We start from the raw sequence: 26818 nt of genomic DNA, 5'->3' as shown, positions 1-26818 counted from the left end.
AAACCCTTTCAAGCAGAAAGTCTTTTAAGTCTAAGGTTAAAATGAATGCATCAATTCTAGAAATGTAAGATTCTCAGATATCACATGATCAAAATGTATAATACAGGTTCATAAATTATAAAAATAATGTATTTTGATCTAAACCTACAAAAGTCTAAAATACTTTCTCTATGCTTATTTTTACTTTTATTGATCTTTGATTAATCTGACTGATGAAACTGTCATGCAAAGCATTGCACTGGACATTTGTCAATGAAAGGGAAATAAAACAATTTTCTTTTTATGATCTTATTGGTATTGTTGCTACCATTTCTAAGTTTATCTATCTATCTATCTATCTATCTATCTATCTATCTATCTATCTATCTATCTATCTATCTATCTATCTATCTATCTATCTATCTATCTATCTATCTATCTATCTATCTATCTATCTATCTATCTATCTATCTATCTATCTATCTATGTTTTGTTATACCTTTTCAGATTTGCCTTTATTCGCTATTGCAGAAAAACAGTGGACCATTTAATTGCTTAATAAGTGCAGTTACAGCCTCAGAGAATTTTGAGTATTGTATGTACTGTATGTGGAATGTAGTCTGTGTGATTTTTCTACGTTTGTTTATGTACCTTATGAGGGTTAAAGTATCAAAAAATGACATTATATGAAATACCTATTGGCTGAAATTTTTCTTAAAACACGCTTTTAATGAAACAAGTATACAATTATGACGTACAGTAAAACCCTAATAAAACATTTGTTTACTTTGCAAACAACGAAAAAAAAAGAAAAAGCGTTTGGGTCCATTATGTCCAAAAGCCATTATGTTTTCCGGTCAGCTCGCGAGATCTACACGCTCGCGAAGTTTTAGCTCTGGCACGTGTGCAGTTCTTTTCTCTCTCTCTCTCTCTCTCTCTCTCTCTCTCTCTCTCTCTCTCTCTCTCTCTCTCTCTCTCTCTCTCTAAGTGTGGCTCTCAGCTGCCGAGGCGGATGATGATGATGATGGCGGAGCTGATCCAGGGACAGGCCTCGGTGGCTCAGCCAGGCACGAAAGATGACTTCGCAGACACGATACGCCGGGTCCGACAGGTAAAACGCTCTCCGGCTGACAAAAGGGCGATGCTACACGGACAACAAACGGCGTGTTTTACGAGCGGTGCGGGTTTGGGTTTTGGTCGGGGCAATCCGGACTCACCACTATAAACACTCCTCATGCACCCTGCGAGCTAGCAGGCTAACACTAAGTAACCGAGGCAGCATAGCTGAGAGGACAGATTAAAGTTTACAGAGGTCGGCCGAGCAGTTAACTCGGTGTTGGAGCCGTCAAAGCGACGACACAATACCTGGACGGGGAATGAAGCGAAGGCCTGGTTGGATATCAAAGTTTGCGCTACTTTAATAAGTTAAGTCTACAACCTGTTGTCAACTCACAGAAGTTGCTGTTAGCCTCGTTGCTAACTTATACATTCAACTTGAACGTCTTGGAACTTGACCCTTAAGGTGACAAAACGCAACATTCAGTTTAGACACGAAGCCTGAACAGCTGCTTGGTTCAGGTTCCTGAGTTAGCATCAGTGTAACTAGTTGTTCCCCCAGTTTAAAGAGACTATGTTGGACCCTAAAGAGGCGTAAACTTTTCAAATGTGATCGTTATAAGACTGCAAACATCAATATTATTAATTGGAGGTGTGTTATTTGTGTAGTAATATCGAGTTTGGTCTGTGAAGCAGCTGTTAGCCAGCTAGCTTGTGTGATAGTATGTCCTGGCAGCAGTTGGAGTTAGGCCATATAATGTAACGTCATCTGTTGAAATAAGCCTCCCCTGAACTCCTGCAGCTCAGCACACATGGCCTTTTCCATTACTGTCTGCAAAATTTCACACACGTGGAATTGAAATTTTACAACTCCTTTTGTTTAAGTTGTCACCATGTGACTATTATTAAGCATGTTAACAATTTCATTTTTGCAATAGTTGTATGTACAAAAAGATACATGGATTGAAATTACAGGAGCATAAATGACCTATCGGATACTTCTTTTTTTGTAATAACAATGTGAGAGTACAACAAGTTGGTTTTACCTGTTCAAATCAGCTTTAAAGGCGTGCTGCACATAGCTTGCCAAATGGCATTTAAACACCTTTCCCGTTAAAAGGAATGTTGGGTGGAGTGGCTTTCCTTTCCACACAATGTCGGTCTGTGGTTTCCACCGTGAAATTATTCCACAGACATATTTGAGATCTTTGTAAGCAAGGGAAAAGTTAATTCGCCTTCTTTATAGCTTAACAATAGTGTGTAGCAAGGTCCGTCTTGTCAAGATCTAACAGTGAGAGAAAACTGTCACTCTCTTTGGTATGCCAGAAAAAATCTTGGGAGTTTTGAAACCATAAGTTATAAAACTTTGATACTGGTATATCTAGACCGTGCATGGAAGCTAGAAATTAGCTACAACATTTTAAAAAACATATAATTTTAGGTAATTATGTTCCTGAAATTACATTGAAAGCCATGACCAAACTAGCGTAATTACAACATGTTTGTTGTAATTACTGTTTTGAAATGTTCAATGGGAAGAATAAGTGCCAGTTAATTACGTTTTAATCATCTTTTGTTTTGCCTGAAGATAATATTCATGACTATAAAATGTTGTTTTCATTATCTAAGAGAAAAGGATCAGAGAATGGAATCAATTCGAAAATCAAGATATCAAATGTTCCCTTTTTTATTTTTAGGTTAACCAGACTGCAGTTTAACCTGTGTTCACATATTACGCTCATTTTTGGTATTCTTTGTCTATTTCACTGATTTAAAGGTTTCTAATCCTCTTTAAGTTTTGCTGTTTAATTTTCCTTTGGGATCAATAAAGTATTCTTGAATTTGAGACTCATAATTGGGATAGAAGAAAATAGATCACAAATTGTATTCTGGGAATTGTTCCATTAAGTTAAGAGTAGGGGTTCGTTAAGAGTAGGGGTTCTTGAAGCTCTTAACCAGCTGTGGCATAAAATAAATAAAAAAACTCCAGTTGCGCAATCACAAATCCACGATTTGAAGTACAAACGTTAGCCGCAAGCTCACTAGTAGTAACAAACCTCATACAAGTCAAAGACGGTCACATAGTAAATCTGTTAAATACAACTGTTTGCTCGAGCATAGAATTGATACACCAATGATAGCCGTTGTTAGTGTGTAAACTGGACTTTAGCCATGTTGTATTTCAGCTCCGCTCCTTGTGGCATTTATAACCTCATTTTTTGTGGAGATTGTGCAGAAATCCCTAACAGTTTCTAAGAGAGTATCAATCTGCAAACATAATCTAATGAAAGGTTAAACTTTGCAGCTAACGTTATTGAAAGTAAAATTTTCCCCACCTGCTCTTGTTTTGATGCTTTTGTAACACCAGCTCTACTGTCCGAACAGTATTTCACCCTGTCCTCTGCCTTCCACTTTCTCCTACAGCTCTTTATATTTAGTGGCCACACTTAAAGTACCACCAGTTGCGTGGCTTGTGCATGGCGTGTGGGGAATAGGATAACTTTCATTTCTGTGTACGCGTTAACAGATTAAAGTATCCACACTAAAAAAAGATCTTGTGTTCCTAACCTGCAACTGCAGCAAAGGGCTCTTCATGTGTTCGTTTGGCAGAAACTTTGCATGAATTAGCTACCAGGGCTTGTATAAATCTTTATATTTTTGTTAGTTTTAAAAAGCTGGGATTAATTACAATATGACAGTATTTTAACTTCTTTTATTAGGTCAAAAGCGATAAATAGGGAACAATTCAACCCATATTTAGAAAAACATATAATTAAACATGTCACTTCCCTGTTTGGCAAAACAGTAGATAAGATAACACTTAATATAAATGTTAATGTCCTTTATGGAGCAATTTATCTTATGATTCAGTTGTGCAGTTATTTTATTTAAAAAGCAAATTTTTCATGTGAGTTTCTGTTAGCCTGAAAAGTTGATGTTGGCTAAAGTCTATATTAAAATAAATTGTTTATGAAAACATGGATCTGGCACAGATAAAACACATTTTTACAGTGTAAACAAGGCTTTGGTTCATGTGTTTTGCAAAATGTCTTTCTGGAAATTTTGCAGAATCTTTTCTTTATTGTTCAAGTACAGCAAGATTGGTTGCTATGGGTTACTACTTTGTTCTTTTCTAATTGTCAGCTTCAGTCTGGCTCCACAATAACGTTTACCAGTGTTATTAGCTGCACAGGAGATGGTACATGCAGTTCTACAATATAGCATGCTAAAAACAGCTTAAAATATACTTTTTTGGTTTAAAAAATTAGGAATTTATTTTTCTTTAATTGCTATTCTCTGTTTTCTTCTGAAAAGTGTCCCTATTATCTTCCTGGTTGGCATCATAAGATGATTTTGTTTTTTTTTAATTTAAGATGAAACCATTGAAATCAGAGTTTGTTCTTTATTGATTCAACCAGTGCTAGTTGTGGTCACACGTCTCTGCTGCTCTTTTTTAAGTATGGGAACTATCGCTATAGAGAAACGAGCTGTGTTGGGTTTTGTTGTATCATATGACAATAATGCAGCACAAGACTAAAGTAGGAAGTGGAGACCATGTTATTACACCGTGTTGCAAATTGGATTTAAGTATCATAAAGAAAATTTTTTGTTGTGCTATTAAATTTATAGATGGTATTGTGTGTCAGGGTTCTTTGAATCACTATAATTAATTTCAGAGAGCTGGTTGATTAGTTTGTCTGGTGAACTCAATTAAAGGAAATCTACTTAAGAAGGATGTTTCACATTATTAAGCAGGCCACAGGTTTCAAGAAATATGGGAAAGGGAAAGGATCTCTCTGCTGACGAAAATCATCAGATAGTGTAGTGCCGTATGACAAGGTATGAAAACATTAGATATTTAGCGAAAACTGAAGCGTTATCGTACTGTGAAGAGATTTGTGGCTGATTCAGATCAAAGATGGGTTTGTACAGATAAAGGCATAATGAGGAAGGTTTCTGTTAGACAAATTCATTGGATTAAGAGAGCAGCTGTTAAAATGTCCTTACAAAGCAGCAAACAGTTATTTGAAGCTGCTGGAGCCTCTGGAACCTCAAGGTGGAGGATCCTCCAGAGGCTTGCGGTGCATGAACCTAATATTCAGCCGCCCCTAACCAGAGCTCACAAGCAGAAACGGTGGCAGTGGGCCCAGCCGTACATGAAGATTAATTTTCAAACAGACTTGTTCACTGATGACTGCTGCACAACCCTGGATGGTCCAGATGGACGCAGTAGTGGATTGGTGGTGGATGGCCACCACATCCCAACACGGCTGTGGCGTCAGCAAGGAGGTGGTGGAGTCATTTTTTTTGGGCCGAAATCATATGGAGAGAATCATTGGTCGGCCCCTTCAGAGTCTCTGAAGGTGTGAAAATGACCTCAGCAAAGTATATGGACTTTCTGACTGATCACTTTCTGTCATAGTTCAAAACGAAAAGCCATACCTTCAGTAGCAAAATCATCTTCATGCATGACAGTGCATCATCTCATGCTGCAAGGAATACCACTGTGTCATTGGCTGCTGTGGGCATAAAAGGGGAGAAACTCTTGGTGTGGTCACCATCCTCCTCTGACCTCAACCCTATTGACAACCTTTGGAGTTTCCTCAAGCAGAAGATCTGAGGGTGGAATGCAGTTCATATCAAAACAGCAGCTCTGGGAAGGTATTCTGACATCCTGCAAAAAAATTCAAGCAGAAACTATCCATACACTCTCTAGTTCAATGGATGCAAGAATTGTGCAGGTGATATCAAAGTAGGGGTCCAATGTTAACATGTAACTCGCTCTGTTGAGATGTTTTTGATTGAAATAGCTTTTGATTCTAGTACATGTGAACACTTAATGCTGCACATTCAAAGAATGACCGTTTGCAGTACTTCATAATCCATCAAATGTTTAGAAAATCTGCTGTGCATAATACTTTGGAACAGTGCATTTTGAGTTTTTTATTTTTGAAAAAAATACTTCTCATGGGGAGCTTTGTTCAGTAAAATTAGATTTATACTGTAATATTTCATGACTTCATGACTGAAAATTATACTGACCATCATTTGCATTGACCATTTAAGAAAATCTGAGTAAATATCACTTGCATAATAATTTGGAACACGGTGTATGATTATTTATAGTTGTTTGTGTGGTGTTGTGTGTTACCACAGATGTGCTCAGAGCAGCTATCTTTCTGCTTGAGGAGCAGCTGCCAAAAGTGAGTGACATTTAAAACGGAAAGCTAGAGGGGCTGGAGGGACTTGCCTTTGCACTTCCTGTGTAGTACAGTGGCCCAAGACCAGATTTTGTCTGTCTGGTAAATTAATCAGTGTCTCACTGTCATTACTTGATGTCATCTGGATCCTAATCATACCCAATAACACTGACCCAAGCGATCAGTTTTATATCACACTCTTAACCCTTGAGGTTGTGGTATTATAAGAACAGAAAAATGATTTTCTACAACCTTTTTTTGCTTTGCTTTTAAACCTTCAAATTCCAACAGCAAGGCTTACGTTCAGCACACTGCCCTGGAAATTATCTTGGGAGGCTCTTATAGTCCACAGTGATGTTTACCTATTTACTTGGTGTTCTCTGTGGACAGCTAGGCATTTTTGCTTCAAAATTCATCTGATTTAAGACAAAACTTCCAGTTGTAATTTCTGCAAGTCAGAACAACTAAAGTACAAATTTATAATCTACATTTTAACTCAACAATGCTATATTTTATGCTACCTCTTTGTTATAAGGTATTAAATTTTTAAAGCACTGCATTTTGAATTTATGTTCAGAAAAATGCCTTTACTTTCATATAACAGAGATGACTTGTATCTCTAGAGAGGAGGAAAAGAAATTAAGCTTTTGAATTGAAACATGACAGCTTGCAAAGGATGGGTAGGAAAGCATGTGTTGAAATGAAAGCAGGATATGTGTGGATGAACATTCAGCCTGTGCTCCTTCAGCTACGCTTCTTAGGCAAGGCAAGGCAAGGCAATGCGTGCATAGATGCCGCGGCAACAGTTGTCACTTTGACATCAAAATTTATAAAAACAGATGCTCACATACCAAGGTGTTTGGAAAAAATGTCTGATGGCAACAAACAAATACTCTAATTTAAAAAAAATTGCGCAAGTATTGACCTAATCCAGAGTGCTTTAAAATTTTCTTGATGGGTCCGCGGCATTGGAGACTCCGTGGTAACAACAACCTCACACCTGCTTCCTTTTATGCCTCCTTATTTCTATTGCAGCTTCTCTTCCACCAGTGGCTTTCTGAAGTAGATAATCGTCCCTGAAGGTGATGGGAGACTCTAATTTCCATGAGCATATTTTCATATTGTGAACAAAAACATTCCAGGCAAGCACACATGTCAATTTAGTGTAATTTTCTGAAATGCTATACTTTGGTGTGAAAGGAGAGGTGACAGATTAAGGCAGAATAGAAAAACGCTCTCACGCAGAAGATTTGAATGTCCATCATCACATGATGTGAGAATCTACTTCATATTTGCAAGTGGTTTATTTTCTAAAAGACATATTTTTTCTTATCTGTAATACAAGAAACCTGCATGCTTTGTTTTGGGGGTTTTTTTTGCATAGAGCTATACACTTTTCCATCAGCAGAAAAAAATGAGCAGAGTAAATATAAAGAGCTGACACTTTTTTTGGGATGTTTGAAATATGATAGAAAGATCAGAAAATTACGGTGGACAAATTAACATTCTTGCAAAAAATAAAAATACTGCAAGTTGGAATATATACAAAGCTTGCCATCTAAATAGGCTCTATGTTAGACTTTTTTCTTTTTTAAAAAAAAAGATGAAGAAAGAAGCATCGGCTTTGATGGTGTAAAAGCAATCTTCAGCAAATTATGTTTTCCAGTGAGACAAGTTTGTCATTAGTTTGTCCAAGTTTCTGTTACTACTTTTATAGATTTATTTCAATTTGTGGAGAGGAATAAATTTGTTCTCTTTTGACTTAAAGAATTAAATATTTCATTTTGCAAGCTGTCAAAATTGTGCAACTTTCTTGACTAAGATTAACAAAACCAAGAAAAGTTAAATTGATTACCAAACATTTGCTGGTATTGCATCAAGGAATCCTTGTGCTGCTTCTGAAGCAATGACTCCACAGCCAAAACCCAGTGAACAACCTTCTAAAACAACTTGTTTTATTTGCATTATGATCAGATCTGTTGTACGTCATTCCCAATGTGACACCATTTTAAAATGTGCTGTGATGTAGGTCATAATCACCATTTTGCTGCTCAAAATCATTACAGTGATTCTATACAAAACCATTTTTCATAATGTTTAGTTATGACAGTCTTATTAGCATGCATATATTAAAGAATGGTAATTTTAATAAGATGTAAGATGCTGGTTTAAAAAGTGTCAATCTTGGGATGCTACCAACTTTCCTGCTTAATCAGGTCTCATAGTGTCTTCATAGCAACTTAACAGAAAAACTAGGTCAACTGAAGTGTTGCTTCAAACTTCACCCAAAAGTGCAAATTTGCAGAGTGCACCCATTTTTTTTTTTATCTGATAGTGATTGGCATAACTAGAGATAATTCAACCCTGATTTGATATTACAGATATAATCATCTGAGTGTTAAAATATGATTTTGGGATGGTGCTTGCATCTTTTTTTCTCATTTTACAAATGTGAAAAAGCTATTTGAGTCATTTGGTGGTACTGTGTGATTAATAGAACAGAGAGGTCTGAAGTAGATCAAGTGAGAGTGCCAAAAACGCTGAAGTGGAGATGGAAAAATGTGGTAGTGGTTTGATGATCTGCCTTTTCTTCCCCTCTTTATCTAGAGATAGAGTAAACTGTCATTGTCATGCATTGATTCTCTGGTGAAGTCTTTGAATCCAGCTTGATTACCTCTTAGTTTAAGAATACCTGAAGTTCACATTTCTCTGTGATTACAAAGCAGTGGTGTAACTCTCTGTGTAACTTTGCACATAATTTCATTTTGAAGAGTTGCAGCTGACAAGATAGGGGTGGGAAGGTCTCCTGAGCAGTCATTGTTAAGGAAGGTGGTTATTTATAGTTTTAATATATTCTACAATTTGTCTTCATTATATTCATATTTGCAAAGTAGGTTTAGTTTTTCAAAGTCGTGAAACCACAAACATTGAGCATGTTTGTGGTTTGTATTGTAATAAATACCAATTGATTTGATTTTTTTCCCCCAATATGCATGTGGTCATTGAATATTTCCTGGCCTAGTATGTAAATGTGTATGCATATTATGCAAAATATTATCAGCCATAGTGGCAGTATTGATATCGATATCAGTCCAAATTCTCATATCAGGGTATCACTAATATGAGGCAGTATAACTATTCTGGAGTGCAACATTTTGCTTTTATATATTCATCCTTGCTCTCCAGCCTAAAGAGGGTCTTTTTCTACTTTCACAACTAAGAGGCGATCAACTTTTTGTGGTATTGTCTGTGGAATAAACAATTCATCGAGATACTTTAAAGAATGCAATATCCATGTTTTGTGATATTTTTTGTGATTTAGTAGTGAAATTGATAAAATATCAACAGCAGCTGCTGGTGGAAAAAAGCTATACTCTTTTTCTTACTCAAGCAAGAAAAAGAAGGTGGACGAATAAATCAATTACCAAAGTGATGTTCAGGAATATTTCTGTGAAAACTTGCATTTGAAGAATATCAAGCATAATTGAACCACTTGTTCCATCTGTCCCACTGTTTTGTCTCCAGATGGCAGCCAAGATGGGAGGAGACCAGATGCCCAACATGAACAGTTCGTGTCCAGTCATAGACCCCTCCCTCTATGGCTTCGGGGGCCAAAAACGTTCTCTAGACAATGGAGGTGAGCCTTCATAATTCTGCATGTCCTATAGTTTTTATTTTTACATGATGTATGCTAGTGTGAAATTGTGACAACTCTTAATCTGAAACTAAGAGCAGCATATTTTTTTCAGATGTTTCTATACATATTGTAAAAGAGTAACATTTTTAAATAGCTCCTTGCATCTCTTACTTCACTGATAACTTTGAGTCTCCTAAACTTAAGCTGTATATCGTCGCTTGTTATTTCAGAGTTTTTGTCATATGATCTGCACCAAATATGTAACTCATAGACCTTTTATAAGTTATTTGCCAGTGCTTTTTCTTTGCAGTGAAACTGGCAAAGCTTGTTGGAGTTAGGCTATAATCTGAAGTGAGAGCCATGTTGTTTGTCAGATACTTAATACTCGAAGCGCCGTAGTGGAGACAATCATCCTGCCGTGGTTTTCGTCACTCACTACAAACATTTGATCCATTTCATTTTCACAAAGTGGAAACACTAGTTATTTACCGCGGCCTCCTCTTATCTTGTCACAGTTGTTTGTACGATAGTTCGGCCTTGAATGCACGAATAGGAAAATTGTATGCAATTCAAGTTTGTTTGTTGGATGCACTGCTGTTTGTGGGAATTTGTCCTCACTTTTCTTTAGTCAAGGTTGTCCTTTTGTATAAGACAAATGACAGACGTGATAACTTTCTAGTTCTGCAGCTGGCTTTCAGTGTCTAATTTTCAAACATATATTCAACTACTCGCAAAAGTTTTTTTCTTTTTTTTTTTGTGAAAATGTCTATCCTTGTATAAAGTTTGCACACCTCCCTTTTTTGTATTCATAGCTGTTCTGTTCTCGAGCTTTAACCCCGGTGCTTTTTCCAGAAGAAGTGAAATCAGTGCAAACAGCCATAAAATTGATTGAACCCGTAAAGATATCAGTTCAGGTTTTCACATCTGTGGCTGAACATCCTCCGGTGACCCTGCAGGACCCTTGCTTGATTCTACCTGTCAAAAATTCAATTCGGGACCAGCAGTCACTGACCCGGCTGCTGCCTCTCTTTCAGAGCGCCTCTGATTGAAACGCTCATTCATGCACCTCCAGGTCTTATTTCCCTGCCGCTGAAAGCTCCCTGCTGTGGGTCAGATACAGACTTGTAGGATTGGCAGCTTCACAAACATCTGCTCTCTTTTTTTTTCCCCCAGCATTGAATCAATTTTTCAGATATTGCTTGCTTTATCGCTTTACCATATCAATACATTTGCTGCTATAGGCATATTTCACACATTTAAATTTACGTTTTTCCCCTCTTCCCTTAGTAGGAAACCATCTTGGTGCGTTGGTACATCAAAGGTGAGCAAAAAACTCTTGGTCGCTTTTAGTAATGGCGATGCATATTGGCTTCATTCATTGGTCATGGCTTGACAAAATACGAAATGGAAATCTTAAGGTTTATTTAAGGGTTTTCATATTTAATAGTAAACTTATTCTGAAGCTTAAGAGTAATTTTAACCATGATGTAGACAAAAACTGAGCAATGAGATGTTTAAAGCAGGGATCATGGAGGTTGTGAAATGCAACTAGTCAGCTGGATCAACATGTAAAATATTTTGAATTAAGCTCTAATCGTGCTTTTTGTTCGGGTTTCAGGGCTTTTACAACAGAAGACTTTAAAGTGCCTGATAAGATGGTTGGATTCAGTAAGTAAACCTGAAGTTCTTTACTTTTAAACTTAATATGGTGTAGCAAATGAGTTCTTTGTATAAATTCAGAAAGGCTCAGAGTTTCCTTTTTTATCATAGTTATTGGAAAAGGAGGAGAGCAGATTTCAAGAATACAGCAGGAATCAGGTTGCAAGATCCAGATTGCCTCAGGTATGCCTAATAAGAGTCTAAAGTGGAAAGACAACACAGTTTGTTTGTTCAGGATTTTTTGTTTCAATTTTATGCAACACAGCATGTTTTACGAGATTAAAAGCACCTCACCCTGCCATAAACAAACATCTGATAAAAAGAGGTTGAAATACCCCAAAAGGCATAAGGGCGATTGGGAAATAATGTCATATTTCTACCCTTCACTAATAAGTAAACTCTTTTACTTTAACCATCTAGAGAAAGAATGAGTAAAGTTAGTTTTAGTTAAATAAATGTGGGATCTCCCCAGAATCTCCATTCAGCAGATCCTGTGCAAAATAAAATGAACTTGGATCTGATACAACCTGTTGTGGGAAATTGTTTACTGAACAGAAATTTATTAAAAGTCAATCTTAACTGTAAAGTTTTAAATGTGAAAACTAGAGACACACAATCTCGGCATTAGGGTAATTTAAATACTATTTTAATACTATTTCTGAATATTGCGAGTAATCCTCATTCAAATCACTTGGTTTTCTTGAATAAGTTCCTTTACCTCATTTACAAGCTTTGGCATTTTGACCACCTAAAGAATTCATAAAGTGTCGTCATAGAGAGCAGCTGGCCAAAACAGCATTAGCATTCTAATTTTGGGCTTGTTAATTGAAATACAATGTCCTACCAAGCAGCCTTTTGAGGTGGTAGTATTGCCTAACCCATTTGATATTGTCATGATGTGATGCATTATGCAGCTTTGCTGAACATACAAGAAGAAGCAGCAGCTTTCTCTGCCACGTTTGAGATCTCTGTTCACCTCAGCTGCTTGAAAATTGCACTTGTTTGAGATGTTGAACCAAAACTGAAGTTTTCCATAAAGATTAAAGTTTTTTTTCTTAAACACATATTTAATTGTGAAACATTTATGCTAAATATTCAAACAAAGTTTTACTGGTATTTGTTGAAAATTATGTTCAAATCTAATCTTTGCTCATTCTTCGCTCCCAATATTATGACCTATGGGCTGAGCACGGCTCCAGGTACTTAATCACATTATGCTTTACACAGTTGGAAAATGTGAGCACTGTGAAAGCAAACGAATAGCAACATGAAAACTGATCTGTCTCTGACATCTCACCTGACACATTGAGTTACATTTCTTAATACCAGTCCCTTTCATGGTGCCTTTTAATTTTTCAGGTCATGGAAAGCAATTTCCTGGTTTTTACTGTGAATATGCTGTTGACCACACATTATTGTAGGTGAGAATGATTTGTGATTTCTTTTTTTTCCCTCTTATTGTAGACAGTGGTGGCATGTTGGACAGACCGTGCACTCTGACCGGAAGCCCAGAGAACATTGAGTGAGTCTGGGCACAGATTTAAGAAAAGAAAAAAAAATGTATATATCATTGTTGGGAAAGAAGTCGAACCTGTTGATGCTGAACATTGTGGCTCAGCTGGTTTTTCTTCTAAACGTTCTAGGCAATCTTGTTTTTCCACTCTGCAGGCAGGCAAAGCGGCTGCTGAGTGAGATTGTGGAGCAGTGTCGGTATGGTCCCGGCTTCCACAACGACATGGATGGCAACAGCTCCATTCAGCAGATCCTCATCCCTGCCAACAAAGTCGGCCTGGTCATCGGCAAGGGAGGAGAGACCATCAAACAACTGCAGGTCTGCTGATAATCTGTCATAGAAATACACCTCTTACAGCATGTTAACATGATCAATTTTGGCCAATTCTCAATTTTCTTTCCAAAGGCTGCAGTAGATGCAAACTAATTTCTGAAAATTTTGTTGAAATGCAACAGTTAAATATGCAAAATAATGCTGAAATTATACATTGTGCTGAAAGCCATTGAAATAGACAAAATGATTCTTATGTATCAAAGTTTATTTGTTCTATGAGATTTTTACTTGAAGTATATCAAGGAAGGTGCTGTTTTGATGCATTTACAGGCATCAAAACAGCACAGAGTTTTCAGTTGTAATATATTTAATGTATGATCTGGAAAGACATTCTAGTCACCCTCTGAGCTTATCATGAGAAAACTGAGTCATTTCATATCTGGCCGATTTAATGTGCTTGATGGTACCAAATTATCAACATCGACCTTGAATGATTTTCATTGAAATTATCTTTCAAACTACTAAAATGTCATCTTTTGATAAGAAATGTGAGATGCAGTCCAGGCCGAAGACCTTGATCTTTTTGGCCTAGTTAATTATCTTTTATCATCTTCTGCGATCCTAATTTTTTCTGATTTCTTAAGGAGTAAAAAGCTTCAGACACCATTCTATTAAAAGGAAAATACTGCCCACTTGTTTTGTCTTGACATTATTTAAGTTACTTTACTGTTTGGATCATTTGTGTTTCCATGCAGTGTGTAACATTCTGGGAATGTTCTAGTTCAGTATTTTCCAGATCATATTTTCTTGAGCTGATTTCTTGCGGTTTATACATTAATCATCCTTCAATCCTAGTTGTGTGTATTGTTTGATTTTTTTTGTTTTGATTTTGTCAGTTGTTCAATGGTTTATTTTGCATTCGACTTGGTGTACATTTGTGCATCCGTTTTAAAAACATCCCACCATGTTTGCGCCCGTTTCAAATGTTCAAATAACTGAGGGGAGAAAACATGTTGCACCTTAGAATTTCCTTGCTATGACTGGTGTTTTGTGCCCCACGTAACTGTGGTAGTTTTTCTTTTTTTTAACCCCTGCAGGAGAGAACAGGAGTCCAGATGATAATGATTCAAGATGACCCCATGCCCACTGGAGCGGACAAGCCCCTCAGAATCACTGGGGATCCCCACAAAGTGCAGGTCAGACACAGAGGAGATTACTGTGGGCTAAAGTCTTTCCTGTTTGTTTAGTTTACACGTTATGCCTACCGCGTGCATTTTAGGCTATATTCAGTTGAATTCTATCATTTGTATTAAAATGTATTTTGTTTTCATATACATCTATTTTTATAGCAAGCACGCGAACTTGTGGTGAAGCTCATTCGAGACAAAGACCAAGGAGACTTCAGGGCAGGCAGGCTGGACTTTGGGTCAAAAATGGGTGGAAGCAGTCTGGATGTAAGACTTTATCTATCAGTGTTTTTCCAGTTTTGGGTTTTTTTTTTCTCTCTGCTGAATTGTTCTTGTTTTTTAGGTGGTTGTGCCCAGATTTGCTGTTGGCATCATCATTGGCAGAAATGGAGAAATGATCAAGAAGATTCAGAATGACGCTGGTGTCAGGATTCAGTTCAAACAAGGTCAGCCCAAAGAGTGATCAAAGAAATCTTAATTTTTAAAATTGTTTTTTTTTTTTTTTTTTTGCTACAACAAAATCACATTAAATAGTTTTTAACCTCTGCAGTTATATTAGGCTTGGTCTTAAATTTGTGTTTTTGTTTTATGTTTAGATGACGGAGTCAGTCCTGACCGCGTTGCTCAGGTGATGGGCCAGCCCGACCACTGCCATCATGCTGCCCACCTCATCAATGAGTTGGTCCAGACTGCTCAGGTTTGCTTTCCCTCTCTTTATCTCAAAGCAGTTAAACATAAAACTATTAAGAGTTTGAAGAAAAAGAGATTCCATCTTTTACTCCCACTAAACCTGAAGAAAGTAAGTTTCAGGGCTCATTTTAGACCATTCGCCTTGGAAAAGTTTTTACATTACATTCACAAATTTTAGGATATTTTGTATTACAGTCCAACACAAAGTACACTCAGAAATTATTAACTGGAAAGTTTTAAAAAAGTTAAATTGGGGGCGTACCGTAGTGGCGTAGGGGATAGTTCGACCCATGTTTGGAGGCCTTGAGTCCTCGACGTGGCCGCTGCGGGTTCGACTCCCGGACTCGGCGACATTTGTCGCATGTCTTCCCCCCTCTTCTTCCCCCTTTCCTGTCAGCCTACCATCATATAAGGGACACTAGAGCCCAAAGAAAGCATAAAAATATATATACATTAAAAAAAAAAGTTAAATTGAAGTCTTATAAATCTTGATTTATACGCCAAATTCAATCCTCTTTTCGGAAACTTCTTTGGCATGATATGAAAAATGACATTGAGATTCTTCCAATTTAATCTGTGTAAAAAAAGTTTAAACTGAGATTAAACTTTTTTGGGGGAAAAAATCAAGTTTCAAAAACTACAAAGCTGGAAGAGACATACTCAAAAGTGCATTTACTATGATTTCAAGACTTTCATTGGCAAAAACATCTGAACAATGTTCATCATTTTTCTGTCACTTCACAATTATTTGTAACTTTGTGTTTTTGTTAGAAGGAAATCCGAAGAATATATTGACGTTCCTAGATTAATAGTGGCAAAATCAAGGGTGTTAATACCTCTTCAAGGCACTTTTAAAGGAACAGTCTATGAATATCAATCCAAAATATTCACCGGTGACTGGAAATGGATGAAAATTCCTGATCAAAGGCTTCTGTGATTATTTGTCATAGTTTCGGTCCTCATTGTGTTTTCCTGTTTGCCTCCCAATAGGAGCGGGACGGATTTGGCATAATGGGCCGCCGAGGGCGCAGTGACTGTAACATGGGAGGAGCTGGAGGCCTGCAGGAGGTGACATATGCTGTACCTGCTGATAAGTGTGGGCTGGTGATTGGCAAAGGTAAAGAACATGTTGGTGTTCCTTGGTAAACAGCTTTAAGCATGCTTTACATGTACAATCCAGACTTATTTACGTGCATAAAGCACAAAAAGATTTAACGCAGATTGATGTTCTGAATAGTGGCACTTCCTGAATTCTTGAAAAAAGAATAAGAAGCTTCTAATGTAAGGCATCTGAAAAGTGAGCAGATTGCTGCTTGTTTTTCAATAACTGAACGCCATTTGCTGTTGGGTGACTTCGTAAAACCAATGAGAAGACCTGGGGGTGGGGGTGACCACCCTCCTAACCCCCTCTCCCCCTCTGCGCTCATGTATATAGCACAAGTGGTATTCATTGGCTTCACTAAGGGCTTAATGACGGGGATAATGCGTGTAATGTGACATTAATTGTTAAAGGTGCATAATAACAGCCCTCAATCATGTGGAAGGCTGCCTGGCATCTAATGAGGGCCTTTCAGTCCAATAGAGTGCAGCGAGGGATTGAATAGGAGGAATTAGCTTATTGGCTATTCATGCCCACTCTATTGGCAGCTATTTAAAAGTCATTGACCACTGCATTGGAAGGAGCTATGTGTGCATGTGTGTTGCATGGTGGCATGCGTGTTGCCTCAGTGTGTGTGTGTGTGTGCAGCGGTGGGCGGTGCGGACGGGGGCCTCTTTACCTAAGATAAAAACATGGCAATAGAAATGTCAAGTGGCTTTTGTGCTTGTAGTGGGGCGAGGGAAACAAATAAACCTGGGCGGTGCGTCCCCCGCTCTCCGCATTAGCATATGAAGTGAGGCAATATGGTGGAGATGGCGGTGGGTCTGGGTGCTGTCAGCCATCTCTTAAAGGGTGCGGTGATTAATATCTTTACGATGCCATATGCAGCCTGTTGCCCCTTGCTTTTGACCTCATACACTCTCGCTCACACACACATGCACGCCCCGTCACAGAGAGCTTGATAAATCCTGCCACCCACCAATCTGCTCAGACTTTATAATAACCATGAATTCAGTGAGTACTAAGCACCTTCCCGCTTACATACAGATGTTTTTTCCCCCCCGCGTAAAACATCTTCAGTTTTGGTCAAAAGTGAGACTGAGAAAATTTTAATTTTGCAAAATTTCAATGCCTTGTTGCTGGATGATTCTTTGGTGCATTGAAGTTCGGTAATAATACATTCATAAGTCCCAAAGGCTTTTATTGTGAAACACTAATTCTGTTTCAATCAGAAAGCCCAGATGGCCTTTGTTTATTAATGCTTTATTCAGTGCTAACAACAGAGTTCGTAATCAATCTGGGAAAAGTATTGGATTAGATTTCAGTATTTCACAGAGCATGGATACACAATTGTATTTCCAGACTTCTTTTTCCTGTTTTATTTATTCTTTTGTCCTTCCTTTTTTTTCTTGTATCCCGTCTTCCTCACTTCTTTTCTTTTCTTTTCTTGTTTTCCTCTTTTCCTCCTCGCTCTCTCTTGAATGTCCTTACTTCTTTTTTTTCTTTCTTAGGGGTTTGTGAGCATTTGTGTTCCCTTTCCCTTTGTTCTCATCTTTCCTGTTCTCGTCCCTTGTCATTTTATATATTCTTCTTTCCTCTCTACCTTATTGTCTTTATCGTGTTCCATCTCGATTCCTTTTTTCTGCCTTTTGTCCAGTTCTTTCTTTCCCTCAATTTTTCCTCTGATTTCTTCCTTCTGTCTTGCCGCCCATTTCATTTGATCATCATGCAAAGCAGCAATAGTTTGTCCTCATTTGTCAGAACTGGATAGTTGATTTTCTTTGAGAAATACTAAAAATATGAATTTTTCTTTCAAAGTTTATAAAATCATGGTCAGAACCCAGATTAGTAAGAGGGAAGGGAATAGTTATTAATCTAGTAAAAGTCTTATATAATGGCTTTTATTGTCCCACAGACACACTATTGTCACACATAATAGTAATAATAAACTACAAAGATAAAATCTTTGTCATAATCCAAGGAATGTGCAACTGAGTAGAATTACTTATTTTAATTTACATAATGTACATGTGTATTAAACTTAAAAAAACACAAGACACTATTTACAACACCGTGTAAAAGGAGTTGTGCAGTAACAGCAGAAATGTTATTAAAAATTAGTAAAAACAGTGCAAATTGTGCAAATGCCAGCAGATATATTAACACTTACGGAGTTTGTTGGGAGCTGTGATGGTTTAAGAGTCTAACATCTGCTGGGAGGAAGGATCTGTGATTCTGCTCCTTTGTGCATCTAGGATGCAGTGCATTACCAATGCATCTCTGTTAATAGTTTATGTTTAAGTCATAGCAATTTTCTGAATCCATATTTTACAATGGCTGCCTCTAATATTGTATAACATTGATTTCAAAAAGTAAATTTACAAATAGGTTATATTTCACACATTTAACACATGCTAGCTAAAACCAGGAGACAGCTTTGTATCCAAATAGCTACTTATAAGTAAGTATAAATATTTAGAGCTTGAGATGAAACTGACTAGAGGAGAAATGTCACATGTGATGGTTTTGTCCTGCAGTGCAGAAGGTTTTTATTTCCAGACCAGCAGCTAACCAGTTCCCCAGCTTATCCCCTGAATGCTGCCACCAGTTGCTCTTTTATATCCCCTCCCTTTCTGCTGGCCACTAAACCAGTCTCATTAATAAGGCCCGTATTATCTGTCCGCTCTACAGCCCAGTCCATGAAATGAATAGTCAGGGTCTTCATTGCTCTCTGCTGTCTGACCAGAAGAGATCATAATGGCTTCATTAAGGCAGAAGTTTCATTTGGTTGACAATGGCTTAATGGCCCATGTGCAGTCTGTTGGCTGCAAGGAGAAAGCTACTATAGGAGAGGACTGAGATGAGGGTTTTCATTCAGGGGTCACTCAGGGTCGTCAGTGTGTCAGCCACAAGTGAACAAATGTGTAATTGATGTTGGGACGGCCCCGGGAAGCGCCCTCCCTCGCTCCCTCTCGTCTCCCACAGGAGAACACGAAGTCAAGAATGGTGGAAAAAAGTGAGAGACAAACGACGTCCCCAGAGGAGGATACGCTTCAATTTTGTCTTTTTCTCCTGCCAGCTACGTTTCATCTCACCCCGCTGGTGTGACTGCTCTTCCCACACGTCGGGAAGCTGGCATCTGATGCGAGAGCGAGGGGTGGTGGGGGTGCAGGAGATGTTGTCTTTTGTTTCCTGATTTGCATGGATGTTAGCAGAGAATGGTAGACGAGTTGTGAGACGCATGCCGGGGTTTTCTAAAGGTAGACTGGGATTTCAATGAGGTGAGTTTACACAGGGAAGAAGTTCAGCCCAAATTGTTCGCACCCTGAAAATAAGATGCAGCAGACGTTGACATTTCTGTCAGATGTTAAGCAAGTATCTTTCAGACACTGCTGGCCATGAGGCAATTGAAAATACACAGATTTTTAGCTGGGTTCTTATGGGATCTGAATGAGGAAAAAGTGAACCAAAGTGACAGAAATAAAAAAAATTCCAACTCTTATTAGTGATTTTTCTATTATCATTACTTCATATTAGATCTGGTCGATATCAACATGGCTGAAAAACTTTTCATGATGTAGGCATTTCAGATCGGTCGATATCTGTAATTATTGATAGTTTTCTCACGAGCTGTGGTATTCATTTTCTCTTTTCACTCCATGATGTTTTTATTTTTATTTTTCAGCACTTATGAGAAACAGTGGCAAAACCTGAAAGTGCTTTGCAAGTTTCTCAATAGGTTGTTGCTAGGTAACCAAAGAGTGAGCTAGTTGATGCCACCAACCTTGGTGAGCTGGCTGTGAGAGAGATGAAAGTACAACAGGTTCGATCTCACAAACATCCCGATTCCAGAAGAAAATCCAGTAAAACTCCCAACATACCATACATGAATTTAGAATAATCAAACACGGACGACTATGTAGAAGAGGTAGTGATAGTTTGTGGACTCATTTTAAGCGATAAAAGACGTAACAAAAAGACGGCGGGAGCAGCCGCTCTATTTGCTGCACTATGATTTGGAGGCGAGTTATGTTTTTTCGTAGTTAACATTTTTAATTGAATAAACACAACCGCATATAATAAACATATATAAAAATGACCTTTACATATAGTAATAAACATTTCCACACATCACCTCCGCTGTCCACCCGACTCTCAGTTGCGCCATGTCAGCTGTTTGGGATTCCCCTCCGTTCTTACGCGCTTTCTGATTGGCTACCTGTCACATCCAACAGGTTGGTTCTTGTTCCCAGTCAGGAAAAACCCCACAGGCTGCGATAATTGGACCAAGACAATGTTGAATACTATTCAACACACCACCACGTTACACACCACACACTGCAGGACGTTGTAAGATTGGGAAAATCAGGGGGTGGGGGAATTATCTGATGCTTCCTCTTCTCCCTGTGGGTCACAGCAAATTTGCCAAGTCTTGACTGGTCCGCGGTAATAAAGAGGTTGGGGACCACTGCCCTAAATCACTAACTGGTGCTCAACATTTTTTCTTCCATTTTGATAAAAATTAAACTGGTTTGCTTTGCTACTTTATTTTTTCCCCTTCAGATTGGCATTGAGGATGAATAGAAAGCTGATTATCATATTGATCACATCCATCACAAGTCACTGGGTGCATGTTATAAAAATGGTAAACAATAAAGATGAGCAGTCTGGGATCTTTATCGTCTCTTTTAATGTTCAGTCATGAGTGGCTTTGCGCCCCACAACGTCTCCAATTGACTCAAGGGGAGGACATTTATTACAGCTCATTATTAACATTTCAGGTGGAGAAACCATCAAAAACATCAAAGAGCAGTCTCGTGCCCATGTGGAGCTGCAGAGAAACCCGCCGCCCAACACTGACCCCAATGTCCGCATCTTCTCCATCCGAGGCACCGCTCAGCAGTTGGAAAAAGCCCGTCAGCTGATCGATGAGAGAATTGGGGTAGGTGGTCTGTCCCCGGCACTCACTGCGCCCCCCTCAACCCTTCTTCCAACTCCTATTGTCTGATCTGATATTCATGAGCACACATGTCATTGCCTGGGTGAGCTGGGCTTCTGTGCTCCTAGTGGCCAGCAGGATGTCACCAGAGGTTAAACATGAAGAATCCATCAAATGGACTTAATGGAGTGCATCAGCGCTCGCCCCTGCCCTCTGACCTTGCCTGTTGGCTCCCTTTAAACACAAGTGTGGTCTCTCACTCGCCTCTGCTTTTCCTGGTCTTCTTCAGGGCCCGGGGATTGGCAGCAACAGCAACTTTGGGATGAGTCCTTACAACCAAGGCCCAACTACTCCTCCTCAACAGTAAGGCCCAACTCCTCACATTTCAATACAGCTCTTTGCATGAAAACTCATCAACTTTACTCATGTTGCAGCTACTAGATACAATGTATAATTGTGGGATATTCTGTGATAGACCAACACAAATTAGTGCAGGAAGAACCGGTTATCTTCCTCAAATAAAACAGAATTGGTGTCAAACTTTTGTGTAGCAAAACTTTTGTTTTAAAAATATTAATAAATGTTTCCAGAGATCATCAAAGGTCAGCCACAAATTCATTTTACAAAATCAGACAAATTTTGTATCAATCGACTGGGCTACAAAAATGTTAACTGCACAAACATTAAAAAAAAAGTATATCAATTTTGTTTGATTTTGATAGTGTGACCTCTGCAAACTCTTAAAGTATTACAGCACAAACAAAGTTTTTTGGTTTTAAAAACAAGAAGAAAATGAGTTTTTATTTCTTCTGCACGACTTTATTACATAAAAAGAGTGTTGCAGTTTGTGGCCGATTTGCCACAATTTGAAAATGTTTGAAGGTAAAAACAGTTTTTCTAAGTAAAATGAGGACTGATTCTCACACGTTTGTTTTTCCTTTCAGTGGACCTCAGATGTTTATGTCTGGAGGATGGGGCACAACATTTCAGATATGGCAGCCTCAGGGCCAGCAGGACCACAGTAAGCATCTCCAAAGGAATGGTGGGCATTTTTAACTATAGATGTGCCCAAATCACAAACTGGGACTGCTCTAAAGAAATTATTATAGTTTAAGACAAAGTGGGTAGTTTCTCAAGTTCCCTGCTGCTGCAGGGGGTTCAAATAGTAACCAGCCTGCAGAACATTCCCTGTGGCTAACTGCGCACTTCCTGTACGGACAGATTTTTGCAGGTGCTGCCACTGGAGTTCATTAGGAAGCAGAGAAAGCCAAAACCCGCTCTCAGTAAATCTGGACGTGTTATCTGTGTCTGGTTTCAGGTCACAATGGATCCCAGACGGGCCAGATGGACTGGGAGCAGTATTATAAAAAGCTAGGCGAGTTTCACTCAGGAATATTTTCCAACTAGCACAAGCAGCTTTCTGACGACAAACACGTTTTAGCTCAAGTTTGGTTCAGCCTTGATTAAAATATATCTATTTTAGTTTCATTTGGTCAAAACTTTGTAAAAGAGTTTTAAAAATCAGAATTTAATCAAATTAAATACATTAAGCAGCTGTTTGCTTTCAGCAGGTCAGCAAAATCAACCACAGAGCACCGCTCCAGAATATAACAAAACCTGGGGTAAGTCTTCTGGTGGTCTTTTCTTTAACTTATAAAATTCATGATTGGAAAAAAAAAATTCTAAATTTTTTTTGTTTTGTTTTTATGTTCTCATTTTTAAGGCCAGACAACAGGTCCTGGATCTCAGCAGACTTCTAATCCTGAGTACAACGCCTGGGTTGACTTTTACAGACAGCCAATGGCCTTCTTCAACCAGGGCACTCAGCAGACACCAGCCCCGGGCCTTCAGGTGATACACTCATCTACTAGTAAATCAGCCTAACATTTTAATTTAAACAAAAAATAGTGGAGAGGAGAGTTTTTCTACAAAATAAATACATTTCTTCAAATTTAGAGATGTAATCAGGCTTCCTTAGGATTCAATAGAATCCAGTTTTGAAACTCTGACTTGGGTGAAACATTTTAAATATCCTTCCACAAGAGTCTCACAATGAGCTTATTGAATTTTGTCTCATTTCCCTTGACAGAACTGCTAATTAGATCAAGACTTTATGATGACCTCTGCTAAACTAGACCTTGGTGACCTTAAGCCACTTTGTAACTAATATAGAGGCGGACTTTCACTTATTGTTCATTTGGAAGGCCCATGTTTTCCAAGCTTTAACTTCTTGGTGGATGTATCAGATCTTACCAAAATATTTCCACAAAATGTTCTTCTGTCTTTTTTGCTGTCTATTTTGTTTGCTGCATCAATAGTGATGCTTCCACTCCTGTAATCAGTATTTGAGATAATCTTCTCTGGTTGTGAGATTCTGCTTTTATTTTTTTTGTCTCCAAATTTAATGATGATCATGACCAGAAACTTCAATCTTGGTTTCATCTGACCACAGTGCATGTCTCCAAAAAGCTAACGTCTATATCCTCAAAGTGAATTTGCAAACTTTACTCCGTCTTGAGTTTGGCTTCTTCCTCTCTGCGTGGCTTTTCAGCCCATGTCAGCACAAAACTCACTTTATCTGGACAGTAACACTGACCATCTCCAGCCAGCATCTTCACAAGGTCCTTCTGCCTTTGTTCTGGGGTTGATGGGTAACATTTCCCCTCGTGAGCTATCACGTATAAGTAATAAAAAAAAATTGAATTCTCTAATCCTTACTTGCTGAAAACAGGAAGTGTTCAGCTAAATTTAAAGAAAGATTATTGTGGAGGAAAAGGTGTTTGTAACAGATTGTCTTAATATCCAATGTCTAATGTTTATACATGCAAAATATCTTTAAACTGAAACATTAACACTATGTTTATATTTTGTAGGATCACTAGAGAAGACGCCCATGTTAGACTTGAATCGGTGAACGGATGAAAACAGCCCCCAACCCCTTTTTTTGTTTTTGTTTTTTTTAACAGAGGGGGTTATAGATTTACAACGCCTTGAAGACTTTTTTTCTTAGTGAGAAACACTAGCTGTAGAATTACTTGTATGATTAAATAATATTTCTAAAAATCAGGAACATTTATTTGTTACTAAATGCTTATGTACACTGTTATTTTGGATAGATGGGATCCCTTTTTGGACATGAGAGAGCCGGGGTTTTTTTGTTTTGTTTTTTTTTCCTTGCTTATATTTTCCTGTCTTGACTCAGATTGTAATAGCCAAAATGAACCCACAAGTTGTAACATTTCAAAAGGCAATATATATAATCTATTTTTTCTAGTTATGTAAAACCATGATTACTGTGCTTAGCAGTCTTGAATACGGCTTTTGTCATATGTCAAATGTTTAAAGAGTGTTTCAAATGCTTTTTTTTTTCCTTTTTACGTAATTAAGTGAAATGAAACTGTGATGTTTTGTTACAGGAAATGTATTTTTGTTACAAGGTTCAAAACAAGAATTGATGTCCACCAGTGGCAGTGGTTCTAATTTAATTCCTCTTGTGCATTGTATGCTGTTTTTCATTGTCATTTTATTGTTCTCTGGTATAAAAAAGGTGCAATATCTTATTTCACTTTTGAAACAAAGATGGGTTTTCTCTAATGTTTTGACAGACTTTTAACTTGTAGTTTTAAGATGATTTTTTTTCTTACTTTGAAATGGAGATGTCATGGATAATTTATTACATTGATCTGAAATGATAGGATTTAGGGGGATGTTGCAAATAGCTTTTTTTGCCTTTACTACCTTGTAAAACGATGTATATATGCTCATATATTTGACTGTTAATTTAAGATATATATGTTTCATATATATATATATATTTACACTTATAAAATTGTTGTTCCTGTGATATCTGTGTTGCAGGAAGGTTGTCCCTCTTTTTTCTGTTCTGTTTTCATACTGAAAATGTTCAAAGATTGTGAATGTGTGATTTGAAATTGGATGTTGCATCTTGTTCTGAAGACAAACAAGACGTGATAGATTTATTTTTTTGTGTATACTCTGTACCTGAACTATTCAAGACTGCTAAGCTGCTGCAATTCGTACCTGTGTAATAATTAATGTAATATTTTTTTAAGTTACTTATTTTAAGTATTATGATAATAAAAAAACAACAACTTTGTCTTATTTGGTACCTCCCAGTTCGCCAGCGTCCCACTGAGCCCTGGCTGTAGACTCAGTGGGACGCTGGACTCAGTCCAATGCTAATTTTAATTAATTTTTTATTTCTTTGTGTGATCTAATATAAATGATGCATCCTTATGGAGAATGATTCTGGTAATAATGTCATTTCTTAATGAAAAGGGATATATAATTTCAAAAATGTCTAATAAGTATGGTGTTTATTTTCTCCTTGTGTGTACAGTTAACCATGTATTAAAAAAACATCCAGACTACCTTTATGTGTAATGTTGAAGCTGATTTTTCTGTTAGATTAATATTATAAACATTTGGATGTCTTTTGTTGTATTCTGCTACTAAAGTGTTGAAACTCTCTGAGAGCTCTATTGTGTGTAATAACAGATGCAATTTAGAGAATATCTATATAGGCCAAATGTATGTTTTCATGTTTTATAAGCAGAAAATATATATTTTCTATAGTCTACTGCCAGTTCTCAAATTCAAATAAATTTTCCGCAAGCCTCTCTTGTGGTCGGTTGATGCTATTGTTGTAACGGTTGCTGCAACACATTTTCACTGCTGCACACTGAAATTTAAATGTGTTTTAATCAGGCTGCATCGTCGCAGATAAAAGTTGGAAGCGTTTCGGGTGAAGATTTGTCCATTTTAAAACGCTAAAAAGAGTTGAAAGTTTAAATGTGTTTTTCTATTAATATTTTGCATTCCGTGGCTTTGGCTTTAGTGTTTTACATTCCTGCTCTCAACATCCATGTCTTCACTTTTAAACTGTCAAAATCCTCTTAATTTTCCAGCTGCAACCTTCCTGTACTTTCATGTCCCCGTCCGCTTCCTCCATCCGTTCTCCCTTCGTTCGAGTTAACTGTTCCTCAGCCAGCAGAGCTTCGTCCCTCAGGATTCTGTCCACTCTGACGTCCCCCTCCTCCTCCTCCTCCTCTTCTTCTGTCACTGCACATCTTTGCCCTCAGCAGGGTGGCTCCTGCCACAGTGGCCCTGCACCGGCCCCCTTGCTTTGAAGCCGTGCAGCTGTTTTCAAATCCGACCTCTTGGTTTTGATCCCCACTTTCCTCTTGGACGTGTCGTCCCCGTGGACACATCATTCCTGCTGGTCTTTTGTGGCAGTCTTCTTATTTTAGCCGTTTCATGTAGCGGAGGGTGTGAGAGGCGCGCTTATTGACGCTGCGGGACATTCTTGGACACACTCTGGACTTCATGCTTTATTTTGGGTTTCTGGATTTGGGGACAGTAGTGGTTGAATTTGCTCAGGTGATTAAATGGGAAGAGTTGAAATGAATGAATGGATGGAGGTTTGGTAGCGCCTGATGCTGTATGGCCAGATGCTAGAAAGCTTTGTTTTAAGGATACAAACTTGTCTAAGCTGTATTTCAAAGGACCAGTGTTATTTTGGAAATATTCTTACCTGCATTCATCCAGCATCTATCCCTGCTTAT

General features: G+C 38.0%; 1 protein-coding gene across 6 annotated transcripts; it reads left to right on the top strand.

Annotated features, from left to right (window-relative positions):
* Positions 1 to 950: 950 nt before the first annotated feature.
* LOC102233662 (far upstream element-binding protein 3-like) lies at positions 951 to 25873 on the top strand. 6 transcript variants are annotated; one of them, XM_023338219.1, is made up of 19 exons: positions 951 to 1090; positions 9762 to 9873; positions 11164 to 11194; positions 11492 to 11541; positions 11644 to 11715; positions 12997 to 13054; positions 13201 to 13363; positions 14416 to 14514; positions 14668 to 14772; positions 14849 to 14951; positions 15102 to 15202; positions 16186 to 16312; positions 21076 to 21236; positions 21523 to 21596; positions 22178 to 22275; positions 22552 to 22608; positions 22805 to 22855; positions 22957 to 23084; positions 24107 to 25873. In XM_023338219.1, exons 1-19 carry the CDS (start codon positions 992 to 994, stop codon positions 24113 to 24115), a joined length of 1698 nt encoding a protein of 565 aa, XP_023193987.1. In that variant the 5' UTR covers positions 951 to 991; the 3' UTR covers positions 24116 to 25873. The 6 variants fall into 6 exon arrangements, with proteins under 6 accessions (XP_023193987.1, XP_023193988.1, XP_023193986.1 ...); XM_023338220.1 differs by having other exon boundaries at positions 11161 to 11194; positions 22178 to 22254; XM_023338218.1 differs by having other exon boundaries at positions 11161 to 11194.
* The last annotated feature ends 945 nt before the right edge of the window (positions 25874 to 26818 follow it).

This window comes from Xiphophorus maculatus, chromosome 8 (genome assembly GCF_002775205.1).
Source record: "Xiphophorus maculatus strain JP 163 A chromosome 8, X_maculatus-5.0-male, whole genome shotgun sequence".
NCBI lineage: Eukaryota > Metazoa > Chordata > Actinopteri > Cyprinodontiformes > Poeciliidae > Xiphophorus > Xiphophorus maculatus.
Note: the sequence above shows the minus strand (reverse complement) of the source record. Positions and strands in the feature narration are given on the sequence as shown.